At 43.9% G+C, this 16,124-nt stretch overlaps 1 protein-coding gene across 1 annotated transcript; it reads right to left on the reverse strand.

Annotated features, from left to right (window-relative positions):
- Positions 1-1,782: 1,782 nt before the first annotated feature.
- Positions 1,783-11,963, reverse strand: HAUS3 (HAUS augmin like complex subunit 3). Its single transcript, XM_001511472.5, has 5 exons — positions 11,863-11,963; positions 6,828-7,858; positions 5,220-5,659; positions 3,582-3,810; positions 1,783-2,734 (listed from the first exon to the last, which is right to left on the reverse strand). The coding sequence occupies exons 2-5, from the start codon at positions 7,716-7,718 to the stop codon at positions 2,501-2,503; spliced, it is 1,794 nt and encodes a 597-aa protein (XP_001511522.2). The 5' UTR covers positions 7,719-7,858; positions 11,863-11,963; the 3' UTR covers positions 1,783-2,500.
- Positions 11,964-16,124: the final 4,161 nt, after the last annotated feature.

The following is a 16,124-nucleotide window of genomic DNA, read 5'->3' on the forward strand; positions in this document are numbered from 1 at the left end:
TGGTAATAGCCTCGTGGATTATTTATTTAGTCTATTTGGAAAGTTTATTCTGACCTGACGGTTTCATAAGTCACCTTGTTTGAGGTAGAGGCTCTCTGTGTTTTAGAAAGTAAGAGTCTGTCGGCTTTCCTGAATGGAAGAATTTTCTCCTTCAGACGCGATGTGGAAGGAATGCACTTTCCTGCCAGAGAATAAATGAAAAGGAGGACTGTCTTCTCGAAAACCTGCCTTCGAGACAGAAGTGCCGATTCAGGAAGGCTACACGCCGGCTCTTTATCGGTTCTCACGGACTGAATACTGATCATGTCGGGAGCGGGAAGCTCGAAGCCACGGGGTAAACTGCGGCTTAAAGAAATTTTTAGGAAAAAAAAACCAGGGGACAGAAGGTAAACCTATTTTGAGATAGAACGCTTTTAAAATTACAGTTTGGAAACATAATTTAGAGAAAATCAAGTTTGGAACGTGTATTTACAGAGAAGCCCAAATTTTGGCAACACTTTTCTACCTTTGACAAAGCTCTGCATTTATTTGGGGATGATCCATGAATACGGATTGCTCGCCACTCTTGTAAAGAGGACACGCCTGTAATGAGTGATCTGTCGAATCGGGTCCAGGCAAAACCGCATGAAGTGAAAATGTGACAACTTTTTGGATAAACGGATCAATTCAGGAGTAAGACCTGATCATTCGAGCCTGAAGACAAGCGAGAAGACCTGCAGTTGATTACGAACTGCTTTTCGGAATCGACCGAAGCTTGTGAACTGATCGTCAGCCTAAAAGCTGAGGCTAGTACTCGCCCTTGGTAAAAGCCTACAAAGAGTCGATCCCGCCACTGAATAATTTCCTTGCCAAATGATGCGGGAACAGAGCTAATAACCCCTAATCCAGAAACCTAGTCTCTCTTCTAGGAGGCAGAGTGAAGCAACATGTCATCCACTGTCAAATCTGATCTCTTCGGCTCTGAGCCCTGGATTTACCCCAGATAATCCTAACTTCTGATAATCCTATCGATGCCACGTCCAGGCCGCGCTTACCTCGAAAGGTGAGAAGGATCCCAAGAAGCCATGTGGTCTCAGGGAACGAGTACGGACCCGGGAGTCCCTGCGTCCCTACCCGCCGCTCACTCATCTGAGCTCCGTGGCCCCGAGGGGACGTGGCTGGCAGGGATGAGAAGGTGCAACTGGCAGAGTCCAAGCCCCTAGCGTGGCTGACCCGAGGCTCCGGGGAGGCCAACACCTGCATCTGGCTTGGACACCGACGTTTGAAAGCACAGCCCTGGAAAGGAACGTGATAGGAAGAGAGGCTACAAAAAATTAGAGTAAAACAATAACAAAAAAATCCCAAAGAACAGACAATGACGCTACAAAAGATTAAAACAGCAGCCCAGTTAGCCTTAAGCCAATGGAAGGATTCAGCCTAGATCTGGCAATTTTACTGAGAGTTTAGCCTTTTCTTACACAAGGCAATCTCTCTCCCTCTCCCTTTCTCTCTCTCACACACACACACCACATACACACAAACACACGTTTTGCTTCAACTGGCTTCATTTCCATGGGCCTGTATTCAAAATTTCAGACTGGTTAAAAATTCATCTTACAAAATATCCATCTCACCATTTCTGCGTCCATTAGTCACCACTAAATCTGAAGGCAGATCTGACTTTTTCTGAATAATAGCAGGCAACAGCACCAGAACAGGTTATTGCCCACACCAACCTATAATTTTCCACCTAAATCCTAAACCCATCATGAAATAAACACATGATTTAAAGGACACATCACGTCACCAAAAGCTTCATATCATTTTATTGAGAAATATAAATAAATAACTTCAGTTTGGATAGAGCTTTTCGATTTTTCAAAGCACTTTAACTCATTACTCCTCCCAAAATCCCTGTGAGGCAGGTGGTATTCCCAGAATACAGATGAGAAAACTGAGACCCAGAGGAGTTGAGCAACATGAACAAGCCAGGACTGAGACTAAGACCATCACCTTCTCAGATATCCTGTCCTCTTGTCCACACCGTCTACCAGTCTTTCAGAATCGTTTCGATTCTCAATCTTCACAGGAGGCAGGTTATTAAAAATTAGAGGTAAAGGGGTTAGAAAGCAGTACCCATGGATCTTCTGCTCAAGTTCCCTCATGTCCCAGTGTCATGGGCGTTTAACAAGTAGTTACTCTCCAGGGTTGTTTTAAGTGGTTGAGTTTTCAACTCAGCCCTTTGTCACAATGCTGAAATGTACACCTAAGGAAACAACTTTTCGTTTCTACGGAATAAAAGTCTAAGAGCATGAAGGCACATCTATCTGTCTGGATGCTACAATATTAACTTGTCTGATTTCCTTTTAAGGAATTGCACTTGGGATAAAATGTTCCCCTGGCCTAAAATTTACAATATAAAATTAGTAATGTGACTAACAAACCACATATCTACCCTGGAGATATCAACAATTAAAACACTACATTCAAATTAATTTCCATTTTCAAAATTATTTCATCTTTAACCTTCCAGACCTATACTCTTAATCCTGGACTGATGCTCTAAACTCTTCACAACATCTGTCAGATGTTCTTCGTCTTGGAAAAAATATATATATAAGTGCCTTTCCATTTGCTGCAGTTTATCAGTCTCCAAAATTCTTCTCTTGGCCTTGACATCAGCAAGGACATCCATCAGAAGATGATTCAACTTATTCAACTGAGCTTCGACTTGATGAAACTGCTCGGTGAGTTCCTAGTGAAAGGCAAAAGTGGGTCAGCAGCTGACTCTGAGATAAAGACCGAATAATTCTAACACAAGGTCCCCAGATAACGGCAAGTAGGAGCAGGGAACACTGTATATATTCAGGGTATTCTAGCTTGTTCTTTCTCCTGGCCCCCAGAGAGGCTGCAATTCACCCTTAGGAACTGCAAGAGGGAACAGAAAAATCTACTTCTATGTCCTGCTGCTGTGTTTCTGGGGAAAGGGGTAGAGAGAAGCAGCGAGACAGTGGATAGAGCACGGGCCTGGGAGTCAGAAGGACTCAACTCTGACACTTGTCTGCTGGGTAACCTTGGGCAAGCAGTTGCTTCCCGGTGCCTCAGTTCCCTCATCTGTAAAATGGGGATTAAGACTGTGAGCCCCACGTGGAACAGAGATTGTGTCCAACCTGATTAGAGTTACCTACCCAAGCACTTAGAAGAGTGCTTGACACATAGTAAGCACTTAATACCATCATCATCATCATCATCATCATTAAAGAAGAAGTAGCATGGGCTTAGTGGATACAGCCTGGTCCTGGGAGTCAGAAGGACCTGGGTTCTAATCCCGGCTCTGCCACTTCTCTGCTATTTGACCATGGGCAAGCCATTTCACCTCCCTGGGCCTCCATTCCCTCATCTGTAAAATGGGGATTAAGACTATGAGCCCTCTGTGGGACAGGGATTGTTTCCAACCTGATGAACTCGTGCCTAACCCAGCACTAAGAACAGTGCTCGGCACATACTAAGCACTTCACAAGAGCCATTAGAGAGGGGGCAAGCCACCCCACAAAAGCTCTGGTGGGCCAGGCCCCTTGCCAGGTTCATAGTTAAGCACTCACCGGACTACTAAGCAGAAGCTGATTTCCTCCACCGTACAAAGGTTCACAGAGCATTTCTACACCAGAATTCAGCTTGGCCAGGAACAGGGCCTGCTCCCGAGCCGATACCGTAAACTCATCCTGCACCGAGGAAACATCCTGCTTTAACTTCCGAGCCACTCCCTCCAGACCTTCGTATGTTCTGAACAACTGCTGTTTCTTATTTTCCCCTTCCAAGAGCTGATAGAGTCTAAAAATGTAGAAAAAAAAAACCAAAACTCAAAACTTACAGGGAGGAGATTCCAAAACCAACCTGAAAAAAATCAGAACTCTAGGTTGTAAGCTTGTTGTGGATGGGGAATGTGTCTGTTTATTGTATTGTACTCCCTCAAGGGCTCAGTACAGTGCTCTGCACACAGTAAGTGCTTAATAAATACAACTGACTGACTGAAGGACCAGCATGTTGCATCACCCTTTTAAAAACTTGCCCACTAATTAATCCAACTAAAAATCAGACCAATTGAAGTTCATTCCAGAGACACAACATTGCTACTTCTCAGGTAGGGTTCACTCTTCTAAATAACCACTACATTTGAATCTCATTCCCCCTTCACATTTTTTTTTCCCTCTCAGCTACTAAGGGAAAATGTTCTGTTAAACAATTTGCCAAGTTTGGAAACAGTGGTTACTACTGTAAAGTTCACCAAATCCTCCTTTATCAAGATAAAATGTGGAAAGTGATCCAAGATTCTTTTCACCCAATGGAAAAAGAGTATCAAAAGGTATTGATTGAGCACTTACTGTGTACTAAATGCTTGCAAGAGTATAACACGACAATATAACAAACACATTTCCTGCCCACATCAAGCTTATGGTCATTCTAGAGGGGAAAAAAGACATTAATATTAATCAATTACAGATATGGACTAAGTGCTGTAGGGCTAGGGGTGGGGATGGTAAATAAAGGGACCGAGTCAAGGCAAAAGAATACAGCCCTGTTTCTATTTTGCCTGCTCTGCCCTCTCAACAGAAGAAAAGCAAGCTCCCCAAGCAAGGTTGAATTGTTCTGTGAAAATAGAGTACTAAGCTAGCAAGTGCTAAAGGAAATATAATTCATGGTAATCAATTGCCATGTAATCAATTTGTGGTATTTGTTGAGCGCTTCCTGGGTACAAGGCACTGTACTAAGCCCTTGGGAGAGTGCGAATCTACAGTGAACTTACAGTCTTCACAGAGCGTACGACCCCCCCAAAATCAAACAAAATAATATTTTTAAATAATAGTTCATTGTTGTGGACAGGGAACATGTCCACCAACTCTGTTATACTGCACTCTCCCAAGGGCTTCGTACAGTGCTCTGCACACAGTAAGCACTCAAATACCACTGACTACTGTTAACTTACATGACCAATGTTCCAGTAACAAAATGTACTGGGTTTAAATTGAATATTAACACGGATACACACTACAGACATGAGATGTCCTCACCGGCATGAAAATTCAATATCGCTAGCGTGCAAAGGCCTTAAAAGGAGAGAGCTGCAATGGGAAAGAAGAGTAAATGAGGGGGAAAAAAATGGGAATGGAGTTATGGAAAAGGGGAGGAGGGAAGGGTGGAAAAGAAGACGACAAAAGAAAAGTGCTATCTTGGAAGAATACCGCTGAGTAGCTATATCCTTTGAATCAATAGTACTCCGTGGCTTTGGATATTGAGATAGCGATGTGTCGGCGAGCATTTCTGATCTCTGGGACAGCGCTGCGTTACTCTGCCTAAGCTCCTGGACTAAGCTCTCCAGTTGGCGGTGAATGTCTCGGTGCTTCCGCGATTCGATTTCAAAGGCCAGCTGCAACAGTTCAAATGATGCCTTCTGCTTGATCAACTGAGAGCACACCAGATCTTGTCTGGAGGCATAGTAGTCTTGTCTGGTAATCTGGAGATCGAAATCTCCTTTAACGACCGGCATATTCAGGAATTGGGTGTCCTCCTTTATCAAGTCGGGTAGAGTCTTGCTATTGATTTGGGAGATTTGCCCCTCGAGTTTTGAAATCTCATCATTCAAGTCAGAAATTTTAGCTTCAAGGTGCTCTTTGACAAAAGTCTGCCCAAAGGAAAGAGAATCACGTAAGAACAGATGTGAGCTTTAGAAACCCAACAGTTTTTACGAGTTTTCCCAAATTCCAATTTCCCTAATACAATCACAGAGTAGGAAAGGACTTTAAAGAGATAGAAATTCCCTGAAGTCACCTATTTGTTGGGCATATTCCCCAAGTAATTAGTGGTTTGCAACAGGAGACACTCAACCAACATTGCTCTCGATTTGGGTTTTAATTTAACTGATTCAAGTCTCAGACTTTGGATTCTGCAGAAATCACAAAAAACACAAATTCTATATAGAAAAGAGGGCAGTGTCATTTCACTGAAGTGACCCACTCTCTTTGTAAAGCTAAGCGATGCATGATATTCAGAAGTGGAAGCAGAGAAGCAGCATGGCCTAGCGGATAGAACAAGGGCCTGGGAGTCAAAAGGTCCTGGGTTCTAATTCTGACCCCACCACTTGTCTGGTGGGTGACTCTGGACAAGTCACTTCATTTTTAAGTGCCTCAGTTACCTCATTTGTATGAGCTGAGGATTGAGACCCCATGTGGGGTGTGAACTGCATTCTACTGATTAGCTTGTATCTACCCCAGTGCTTAATTCAGTGCTCAGCACATAGGAGGTGCTTAACAAATACCATTTAAAAAACGGAAGTCTCAAAGAAAGTGATAATATTCTTGTTAATACGCAAATTCTGAGACCGTTCTTTACGTAAGACCTGCAGGTAAAGGGGAGTCTAGGAGCAGAGCTTGCAGTTCACTAAACCTTCTTAGCTATTATGATCACTGAGAGGAAAGGGGCAGTCCAAGGGAGGCATATAAAATAGCATTTCTTGGTTGACTTAAAGAAGGGTTGGGATAGATCAGTCAATGGCACTGATGGAGCACTTTTTATGGGCAAAGCACTATACTAAGTGCTTGGAAGAATACAACAGAATTGGTAGACATGTTCCCTGCCCAAAAGGAGGTCACGGTCTAGAGAGGAGGTTACCACGAAGAGTGGAAAGAACAAGCATGAACACATGAATCCGACGCATCTTATTGTTCCTCTGCCCACAGAGATTACAGGCAAAACATTTCCCAAAGAAAAATGATTTTCAAAATACACACCCGAGCTAACGAAGTGACTTCCACCTGAAACTTCTTGCTACTGGAAGTCATCACTTGCCTTACCTTGCTACTCAGGGTGTGAAGATTGTCTTCTGCCCACTGTATAGCCGACCTGATGCTGGAATTCCTGGCTTTCAACCAGACTACCTGATGTTGAGCGCAAGCGTAAGCCAGCTGCAGCCTCGTCATCTCCTCTCCAACGCCGCTGTCGCCCTGAACGGTTTGGGTGTGCAAATCTACCAGCTGAAAGTTTTCTTCATTGGAATTTTCAACTACTTCACATATACCTTGAAAGAACTGCTTTCTGGTATAGGAGGTGAGCGCGGCTGTGCTCTGTTCTTGCTGGCTCATGTAGTTTTCCAAGGCGAGCTGACACAAAAACACAGGCGGGCTGGTCCCTTCTCCTGAAAAGCTGAAGAAGGACATCAGCTCCTTCACTCCCTCCACCAGCCTTTGAAGTTCATTACTGATCTTGCTACTGGCAGAACTCAAGTGTGCCTGGGTCTCTTTCATGTGTCTGGAGGTTTCCTCTTCTTTCACGCTTAATCTCAGCGATCGGTGGCTGTTTGCCGAAGCCAGCAGTTGCAGTTTATTCCGTCGCTGAAGTTTGAGGGATTTTAATTTCTGCAGGGCCTGAAGCTCCTTCTCTAGTTTTACCAACTCTACCTCTTCCACATCAGATGTCTGCAAGGCAGAAGTTTTGCAAGTTTTAAGGACTTCGTCCAAACCCTGGTCTTCCAAGATGGACTGGCCAGATTTCTGTAGGGCCTCGAAAGCCTGCAATTCTTTTTCGGACAGTACATGCTGATCGCTCACATTTTCACAGAACCACTCCAAAAATGATTTATCTTCTCCCATCTCAAACAACCAGTCAAAGTCTTCTCCATTGAGAGCATCAGCTTCGGGATAACCAATTTTGTGTAAAGTTTCCACAAACTTATTTCCACAATTCATGACTATGGCCAAAACTTTTCTGGATCAATATTGGCTTTTATAATTTCAGTTTCAGAAAAAAAACTAAGTCCGAGGAAAATTGAGCTTATTTAAAAATGTATATATTTTTGCTTCTCACATCAAGACAGCAATGAGCTTCCCTAGAAAAATTTTAAAAAAGGCATTAGGACCTAAATAAGGAGTTTGAATTATATATCAGTGACTTTGAAACTTATCTACAAAGATGTTATAAGATGCTTTTTACGCATGTCAGAGGTGCCCCTGTTCCTTCAAGGTACTGCCCCGAGAGTTCAGATACACATTTCTACCATTGTCAATCATTCAGAGTTCTTCGTTTCCAAAGTTAAAAAAGGGATAATGCACTGCCATCTCTTCATGGAGATGCATTGATAATTCATATAAAAAATGGGTTTCCTCAGAAAAGTCTCTACATACACAAGGCATTATCAGTTTTTTTAATATACAATATTGTTTAAGTACTTGCTGTAGATATAGGCTACTCAGGTTGGACACTGCCCATGTTCTACGTGAGGCTCACAGTCAATCCCCATTTTACAGATGAGGTAACAGGCACAGAGAAGTAAATGACCTGTCCAAAGTCACACAGCAGACAAGTGGCAGAGCCTGGATTAGAACTCAAATCCTTCTGACTCCAAGGCCTGGGATCTTCCCACTAGGCTTGTAAAATGCAATAATCATATCCTTATTTTAAACTCTTGTAAGTAAGCACAACCGAATCAAAGACTGCTCGGCATGGGGCAGTCAAAGCTAAGGCATTATATATGTTAGAGACACACCACATACTACTGACCAAACAGAAGGGGAAGCTACAGCCTGGGTAAGAAGGGAACTGGATATTTTGAAGAACCTCCTGTAGGACAGAGAAGAATACCACAGCTACAGAACAAGGGCACGCAACCCAAAAGCTCCAGCTACAAAGCTTAAAAAGACAATAAATCTACAATTAGCCACACCTTTCATCCAGAGCACCTACCAGAAGACCCGAAAGGCCGGAAAACTATTCAGCTGCATTTAGATGTGAATATCAAAGAAACTAAGATCCCTTTGGATTCTCCCAGGTGCTCAACTCAACAAACACCGCTGATTGATATGCAAAATGGGGACAGCTGAACAACTTACTGTCTATAGGAACAACTGCAAGTAGTTTTCAATCGGCCGTTCAATGGGATCAGTCGAGTAGGTCTGCTCTGCAGAGCACTGTACTAAGCGCTTGGTCAAGTGAAATAGTTTAGTGCTCTCAAGAAGTTTACAATCTCGGCCTCATCCTCATGCCTTTTGCCAACTGCAGGGATAATTCTAGGGTAAAGCTGAACAAAATTTGCAACTATGGACATGGTTCTTTTAGCCCAACCTCCACACGTACATGTAAGTTCGTTGTGGGCAGGGAATGTGTCCATTACAGTGTTATATTGTACTCTCCCAAGTGCTTAGTACAATGCTCTGCACACAGTGCCCAGGAGATATGACTGACTGACTTGGGCTCGCATCCGTGGTCACCTACTAGCTTTGACACTGCAGTAATTCTAATTTCAAGCAAGATCAAAGATGTCTCAGGGCAACAGGGTTTCCAGCTCACCAACACTGCACGGGTAAAAAAAAAAATTGCATCAGTGTCCTTGCTAAATCCCCTTAAACTTATGTCCACATCCTTGTCTTCTATTTCCCCTATCATTTATTTTAATGTCTGTGTCCCCCACAAACCCGTGGGCATCTTGAGGGCAAGAATCGTGTCTATCAAATCAACTGTATTCTGCCAAACACTAAGTACAATGCTCTGCACACAGTAAATGTTCCATAAATACCAATGATGAATTAATCCTGGTTCCACCATTTGCCTGCTGTGTAGCCTTGGACAAATCACTTTAGTTTTCTGTGCCCCAGTTTCACGTGTAAAATACTGTGAAATCTAGAGAGGTGCCTTCCTGCCTGTATCCAGTTTGTAAACTGTTACTGGACGAGGCTTGCGCTTCCAAAATATTGGCAGCCCCAAGAGGTTACCTTAAGGACGTAAGGTCCAAGACCGTACGCTCCACTTGTGGACAGGGAAAGTGTGGGTAAGGGAAACAAATTTCAGCTCAGTGGTATTTACTGAGCGCTTACTGTATGGACAGCACAATACAGTAGAGTCGGTAGACACCTTCCCTGTCCACAAAGAGCTTGGTCAGTCGAGAGAGAGAGGAGCTCTTAGCATCTGCAGAGGAGGTCTTAGGGTTGAGAGAAGAACTCAATCTACAGTCCGCTCCTGGCTTTCCTGGGATAAGTCAGTGTGCAAGTACTGAAGTTAAAAGAAAAAGACCAAAGAGGGGACTTACCTTCCAGTACCTTCACCTTTAAGCCTAATGCTAGGCCTGGCTCTAGAGAGGGCTTCTCTTCCTCTTTATGGCCGCCCCCTCCTCCTCTATCCTAATTCCCCCACCAGGAGGGAACCCCCTGATAAAGCCGGTGTGAATGTAGCCAACTTCACACTAGCCTCCAAATTAGCCTGGAGACACAGGGCAGGGAAACCACATTTTTTCAGAACCCACCCTTCCCTAGGCTTAAACCGGAAACAGAGGCTGAACTTTAAATTGGTGCAAACTCAACCGCTAAGATTATGTCAGGAAAAAGTCTCACCATAACTCAAGCTGCTTGAAGCGACCACTTCTGTTGCCCTCAACTTTCTTGAATTTCATCCAGTGTGACAAAACTATGTTATTTCATTGTTTTTGCCTCATCATCACTCCTTTTTTCCCCACTGACGGTAAACTCACTGTAGGCAGGGAAAGTGTCAACCAACTCTGTTGCACTGTACTCTCCCCAATGGGTGGTACGGTGCTCTGCACACAATAAATGCTCAATAAATTAAATAATAACTGATGCAACATGTCTATTCATTCTGGCCATATTCTCCCAAGGGCTTATTAGTGCTCTGCAAATAATGGACACAGGTATTCAATGAGAAGCAGTGTGACCTAGTGGACAGAGCACGGGCCTCGAGGTCAAAAGGAACTGGGACCATTCATTCATTTATTCATTCAACCGTATTTATTAAGCATTTATTGATTAGCTTGGACCTACCCCAGCACTTAGAACAATGCCTGACATTTAGTAAGCGCTTAAGAAACGCCAGAAAAAGAAAGCACAGGCCTGCCAGGCAGAAGTTTGTGGGTTCTAATCCCAGCTCTGCCACTTGTCTGTTGTGTGATCTTGGGCAAGTCACAAAATCGCCTAGAACAGTGCTTGGCACATAATAAACGCTTAACAAATACCATTAAAAAAAATTTCCCTGTGCCTCAGTTCCTCACCTGTAAAATGGGGAGGCGCTTAACAAATACCATTTTTAAAAAATAGGCCTGTAGACTGTTTTGGAGCCACCATGCCATTTCCAGAGCTTTTATGCTGCTGATTCTGAATTTACTATAATAAAATATAATTATATTACAATTCAAATATAATAATGGTGGTATTTGTTAAGCGCCTCCTATGTGGGAGGCACTGTTCTAAGCGCTGGGGGGTGGGGATATAAAGTGATAATAATAATGTTGGTATCTGTTAAGTGCTTACTATGTGCAGAGCACTGTTCTAAGCGCTGGGGTAGAGACAGGGCAATCAGGTTGTCCCACGTGAGGCTCACAGTCGTCATCCCCATTTTACTGTTAATCCCCATTAAGACGGGGTTCACCGTCTTAATTCCCATTTTGCAGATGAGGTCACTGAGGCCCAGAGAAGCGCAGTGACTTGCCCAAAGTCACCCAGCTGACAGGTGGAGGCGGCGGGATTCGAACCCACGACCTCGGACTCCCAGGCCCGGGCTCTTTCCACTGAGCCCCGCTGCTTCGCAGTAAGCGCTTAACAAATAGCATTATTACTGAGCGCTCACTGGGGGCACAGCACTGTTCTAAGCGCTTGGGAGGACGATTATAAAATGGTCGTTTCCATTTCACAGTGAATATAGATTTTCTCCGGAACGTCCTGCCTTGGGCCCTCAGCTGGTACCTTAAGGCAGCCATAAAAGAGGCGCATTCCCTGCCCCCAGCGAGCTTACGGTGTGAGGGAAAGAGGGGCGTCGGGGCAGGTAGTAAGCACTTAATAAATACCATTATTATTATTAATATTCACGGGGGGGTGCGGGGGCGGCACGCACCTGGTTAAACACCTCGCCCGCACCCTCGCAGACGTCGAGCTGGTCCTCCTCGTCCGCCATTTTCCCCGGGCCGCCGCCTCGGCCAAAGCCCCGGATGGAGCGGCGAGGCCCGCGTGACGTCACTTCCGGGTTCCCCTTCGTCCGCCATTTTCCCCGGGCCGCCGCCTCAGCCAAAGCCCCGGATGGAGAGCGGGGGGGGAGGGGGGGCGTGGCGTCACTTCCGGGTTCCCCTGTGGGGGGCGCGCGGGCACGCTGAGGCGGGGCCGCGCAGCCAACCCCTTCAAGGGTGATGATGGAGCTATTTGCTAAGCTCTTACTATGGCCAAGCACTGTTCTAATCGCTGGGGTAGATAGAGGGTAATCAGGGGGTCCCAGTCCTCATCCCCATTTGACAGATGAGGTCACTGAGGCACAGAGAAGGCAAGGAACTTGCCCAAAGTCACAGAGTAGACAATACTAATAATGATGGTGTTTGTTACGCGCTTACTAGTAATAATAATGATGGCATTTGTTAAGCACCTTCTATGTGCCAAGCACTGTTCTAATCGCTGGGGTAGAGAGTAATCAGGTGGTCCCAGTCCTCATCCCCATTTGACAGATGAGGTCATGAGGCACAGAGAAGTCAAGGAACTTGCCCAAGGTCACACAGCAGACAGTACTAATAATGATGGTGTTTAAGCGCTTACTAGTAATAATAATAATAATAATAATGATGGCATTTGTTAAGCACCTACTATGTGCCGAGCACTGTTCTAAGCACTGGGGTAGATACAAGGTAACCAGGTTGTCCCACGTGACAGTCTTAATCCCCATTTTACAGATGAGGTCACTGAGGCACAGAGAAGTCAAGTGACTAAGTGCCAAGCACTGTGCTAAGTGTTGGGGTAGATACAAAGTAATCAGGTTGACGCACGTGGGGCTCACAGTCTTAATCCCCATTTGACAGATGAGGTAACTGAGGCTCAGAGAAGTTCAGTGACTTGCTCAAGGTCACACAACAGACAGGTGGCAGGAGGTGGGATTAGAACCCACGTCCTCTGATTCCAAAACCCGTGCTCTTGCCACTAGGCCATGCTGCTGCTTAATAATACTAACCAACCATAATTGTGGTATTTGCTACACGCTTACTCTACGTGCCGGCACTGCACTGGGCGCTGGGATGGTCACAAGCTAACCGGGTTGGACACGGGTTGGACATGGTTATTTCTGGCTGCTTGAAGCGGATTTCTTTGGTTCAGGTGGACGTTCGAAAGAGCGAAACAACAAAAAACACCCAAAAAGTAGTATAAATAAACCTGAAAAGTGAAAAAAAATCCTTCAAATCTGAACAAGTTTAGATATCTAAAATGTTAAACTGAATTATGTAATACAGCAAACTTCAACATACCTTAGGGTGATTTCCTACATATCAGCAAAACAATAATGGAAAATTACTTTAGACTGCAATATGAAAGCCCTAACCTGTCTTTGCGGACAACCTCGTGGAAGGTTTTCCTTCAAGAGACATGTATTTCCCATTGTGCTTTTTCTATCCAGGGTCTGAAATGAAACTATTTAAAGGTCTATTGGTCAGACCAAAGAACACAGTCTGGTGTGTAGTATACCATTAAGAGAACCATTAAAATCCATTTTATCTCTCTTGTTGATCTCTTTTGTTTCAGCCCAGTAAGCCGTAGGTGTAGTGTTTGTCTTACTCCAACAATCCTTACTGGTATTCAATGGAAAATCCAGAATATCTTGTTTTTTTTCTTCAGATTTTTATCTCGTTTATTTTCGCAACGATTTTGCTTGGTCCGTATGATGATGCGAACTTTAGCCTTTATAAACCTAGTGTTATGGCTACAAAGTCCTGGCTGATTTGAACATTCTTTCACAACCCTATGTGCTATCCACTTAGAGTTCTTTTAACTTTATAAAGAGATTAAAACTAATAACTTTCTTTTCAATAACACCTTTATTCTTCAGTGTATGAGATGTTTACATTCTCTCTGATATTCCATTGGCTAATGCTATTTTAAAACTTTTAATAAGATCTCAGTTTCCAAATATCAATCTACCACTTAGAAGTGTGCAAAATAAGCCAAAATCTATCTCAGTTTCAAAGGGACTCAAGCTAACACTGGTGACAAATTAAGAGAGACAGAATAGTTCCTTAATCAAAAATCAGCTGAAATTAATATTTACTATATTCAAATGATTCTAATTTGCAACTTTGCTCATACTTTATTAGTTAGGTTTTTAGGTAGTTTGGGTTTGGTTTTTACCAATTAATTTTACTCTTCAAATGACACATAGTTTATGTTTAAACTGGGTCAGCTGTGGAATTTGCAAGGTTACTTTTGCTTATCGTTCAAACACTGAGTTCTGGCAAGAACGTGCCTCAGAAGATCGCTTTCGCATTTTAAGAATCTTAGAGTGGAACTTGAACCAAGCATAAAGTTGAAATGTCTGCAGTGTTCTGTTGTTTTCAATACCTTATATTTAAATTCCATCAATTCCTTAACTGCTCCGATCAGAAGTCCGTGCTTTACAGTGACATCATATCTGCTTTGCAAGTCTAAGTTTAGAAAGAAATGTTGAGATCTGAATGACCTCAGAAATTTTTAGATCATCTCGCTGTTGCGAAACTTTTTGTTTCCCTGATAAGCCTTGACGTTTGCAACCATTCCATGCAGACTAAGCCGGTGTTCTGGATAAAGGCATGTAGAGGCATGCAAATAATTACCCATTTCAACCTCCTGTCTTCGTCTGCAAGGCCACCAACCAATCTAGGCCAGACTATCAGGTCTATCCTTTAACTATATCTTTATCATCTCATTTGCCCACTCACTCAAGCACTTAGTACAGTGCTCTGCACATAGTAAGTGCTCAATAAATACAACTGAATGAATAAACGAACAAGTATTCCTTCTAAATCCTCTTCTTCACAGCCTTCTAGGCCCCAAACCACCTTACTCTTTTTGGTTCCACAGTGGGGTTGGGAAGAAGTCTGCTTTACGTTTTCTGTGTTTTCAGTCATTATGGTATTTGCTAGGTGGTCACTATGTGCCAAGCACTACACTAATCAATCAATTGTTTTTATTGAGTGCTTACTCTGTGCGGAGCACTGTACTAAGCACTTGGGAGAGCACAATACAACAGAATTAGCAAACACGCTCCCTGCCCACAACAAGCTGTAAGCAGATAGGACCCAGTCCCTGTGGTGTAGTGGTTACAGCATGGGCCTGGGAGTCCGGAGGTCATGGGTTCTAATCCTGGCTCTGCCACTCGTCTGCTGTGTGGCCTGGGACAAGTCACTTCACTTCCCTGGGCCTCAGTGACCTCATCTGTAAAATGGGGATTGAGACTGTGAGCCCCACGTGGGACGACCCGATCAGCTTGTATCCACCCCAGAGCTTAGTACAGTGCCTGGTACATAGTAAGTGCTTAATAAATACCATAGTTATTATTATTATTATATGGCTCATAGTCTAAGGGGAAGGAAAATGGATATTGTACCCCACTTTTACAAATGAGATAACTGAGGCCCGGGCCCGGAGAAGTTAAATGACTTGTTCTAGCTCACACAACGGACAAATGGTAGAGCTCGGGGCAGAACCCAGGTCTTCCAATCCCCAGTCATGGGTTCTTTCCACTAGGTCACACTGCTTCAGTTAGTTTCTGAGACTGTAGTACCCTCCCCCTGTGGACAAATGTTGCTAACTATGGTATGGGAGAAAACCTGGTGATCAACCTTTGGCTCCGGCCGAAACTTTACACCAAAAATCCTGGAAGCAGGAGGAATTTAACTTGTCTCCTCGTCAGGCACAATAAAAAAATTGCCCCTCTAGAATGGAGCTTTTCATAAAGTTCCACAGTTCTTTTTACCCGATTCGAAAAGCTTGTTTCAAATACATGAGAAATGGCAATTGAAACCCTGGCCACGCACTTCCTTTCAAATGTGGGCTTCTTCCCTGTTGACACTCTTTCAGAATCCTCTTTTGGAATCATTTTGGGCCCCCAAGTAGTGAGGACTCCATCTGGGTTTTTTTTTTAGCCAACTCTGTGAAGTGTTACGCATCTCATCCTCTCTGAGTCTGCCCTTATGGCTGGCAATTCCTACAGCATGGGTTGGATTGGGTTTGGCCAAACCAAAGGCCATCCGGCCTTGGATCCCACCTCGTGCCCCCTACACCCCTCTTTGACGAAGATGATGATGATAATGGTATTTCTTACGATGGTATTTCTATGCGTCAAGCAGTATTCTAAGCGCTGGGGTAAAT

Source organism: Ornithorhynchus anatinus, chromosome 14, assembly GCF_004115215.2.
Source record: "Ornithorhynchus anatinus isolate Pmale09 chromosome 14, mOrnAna1.pri.v4, whole genome shotgun sequence".
Lineage (NCBI taxonomy): Eukaryota > Metazoa > Chordata > Mammalia > Monotremata > Ornithorhynchidae > Ornithorhynchus > Ornithorhynchus anatinus.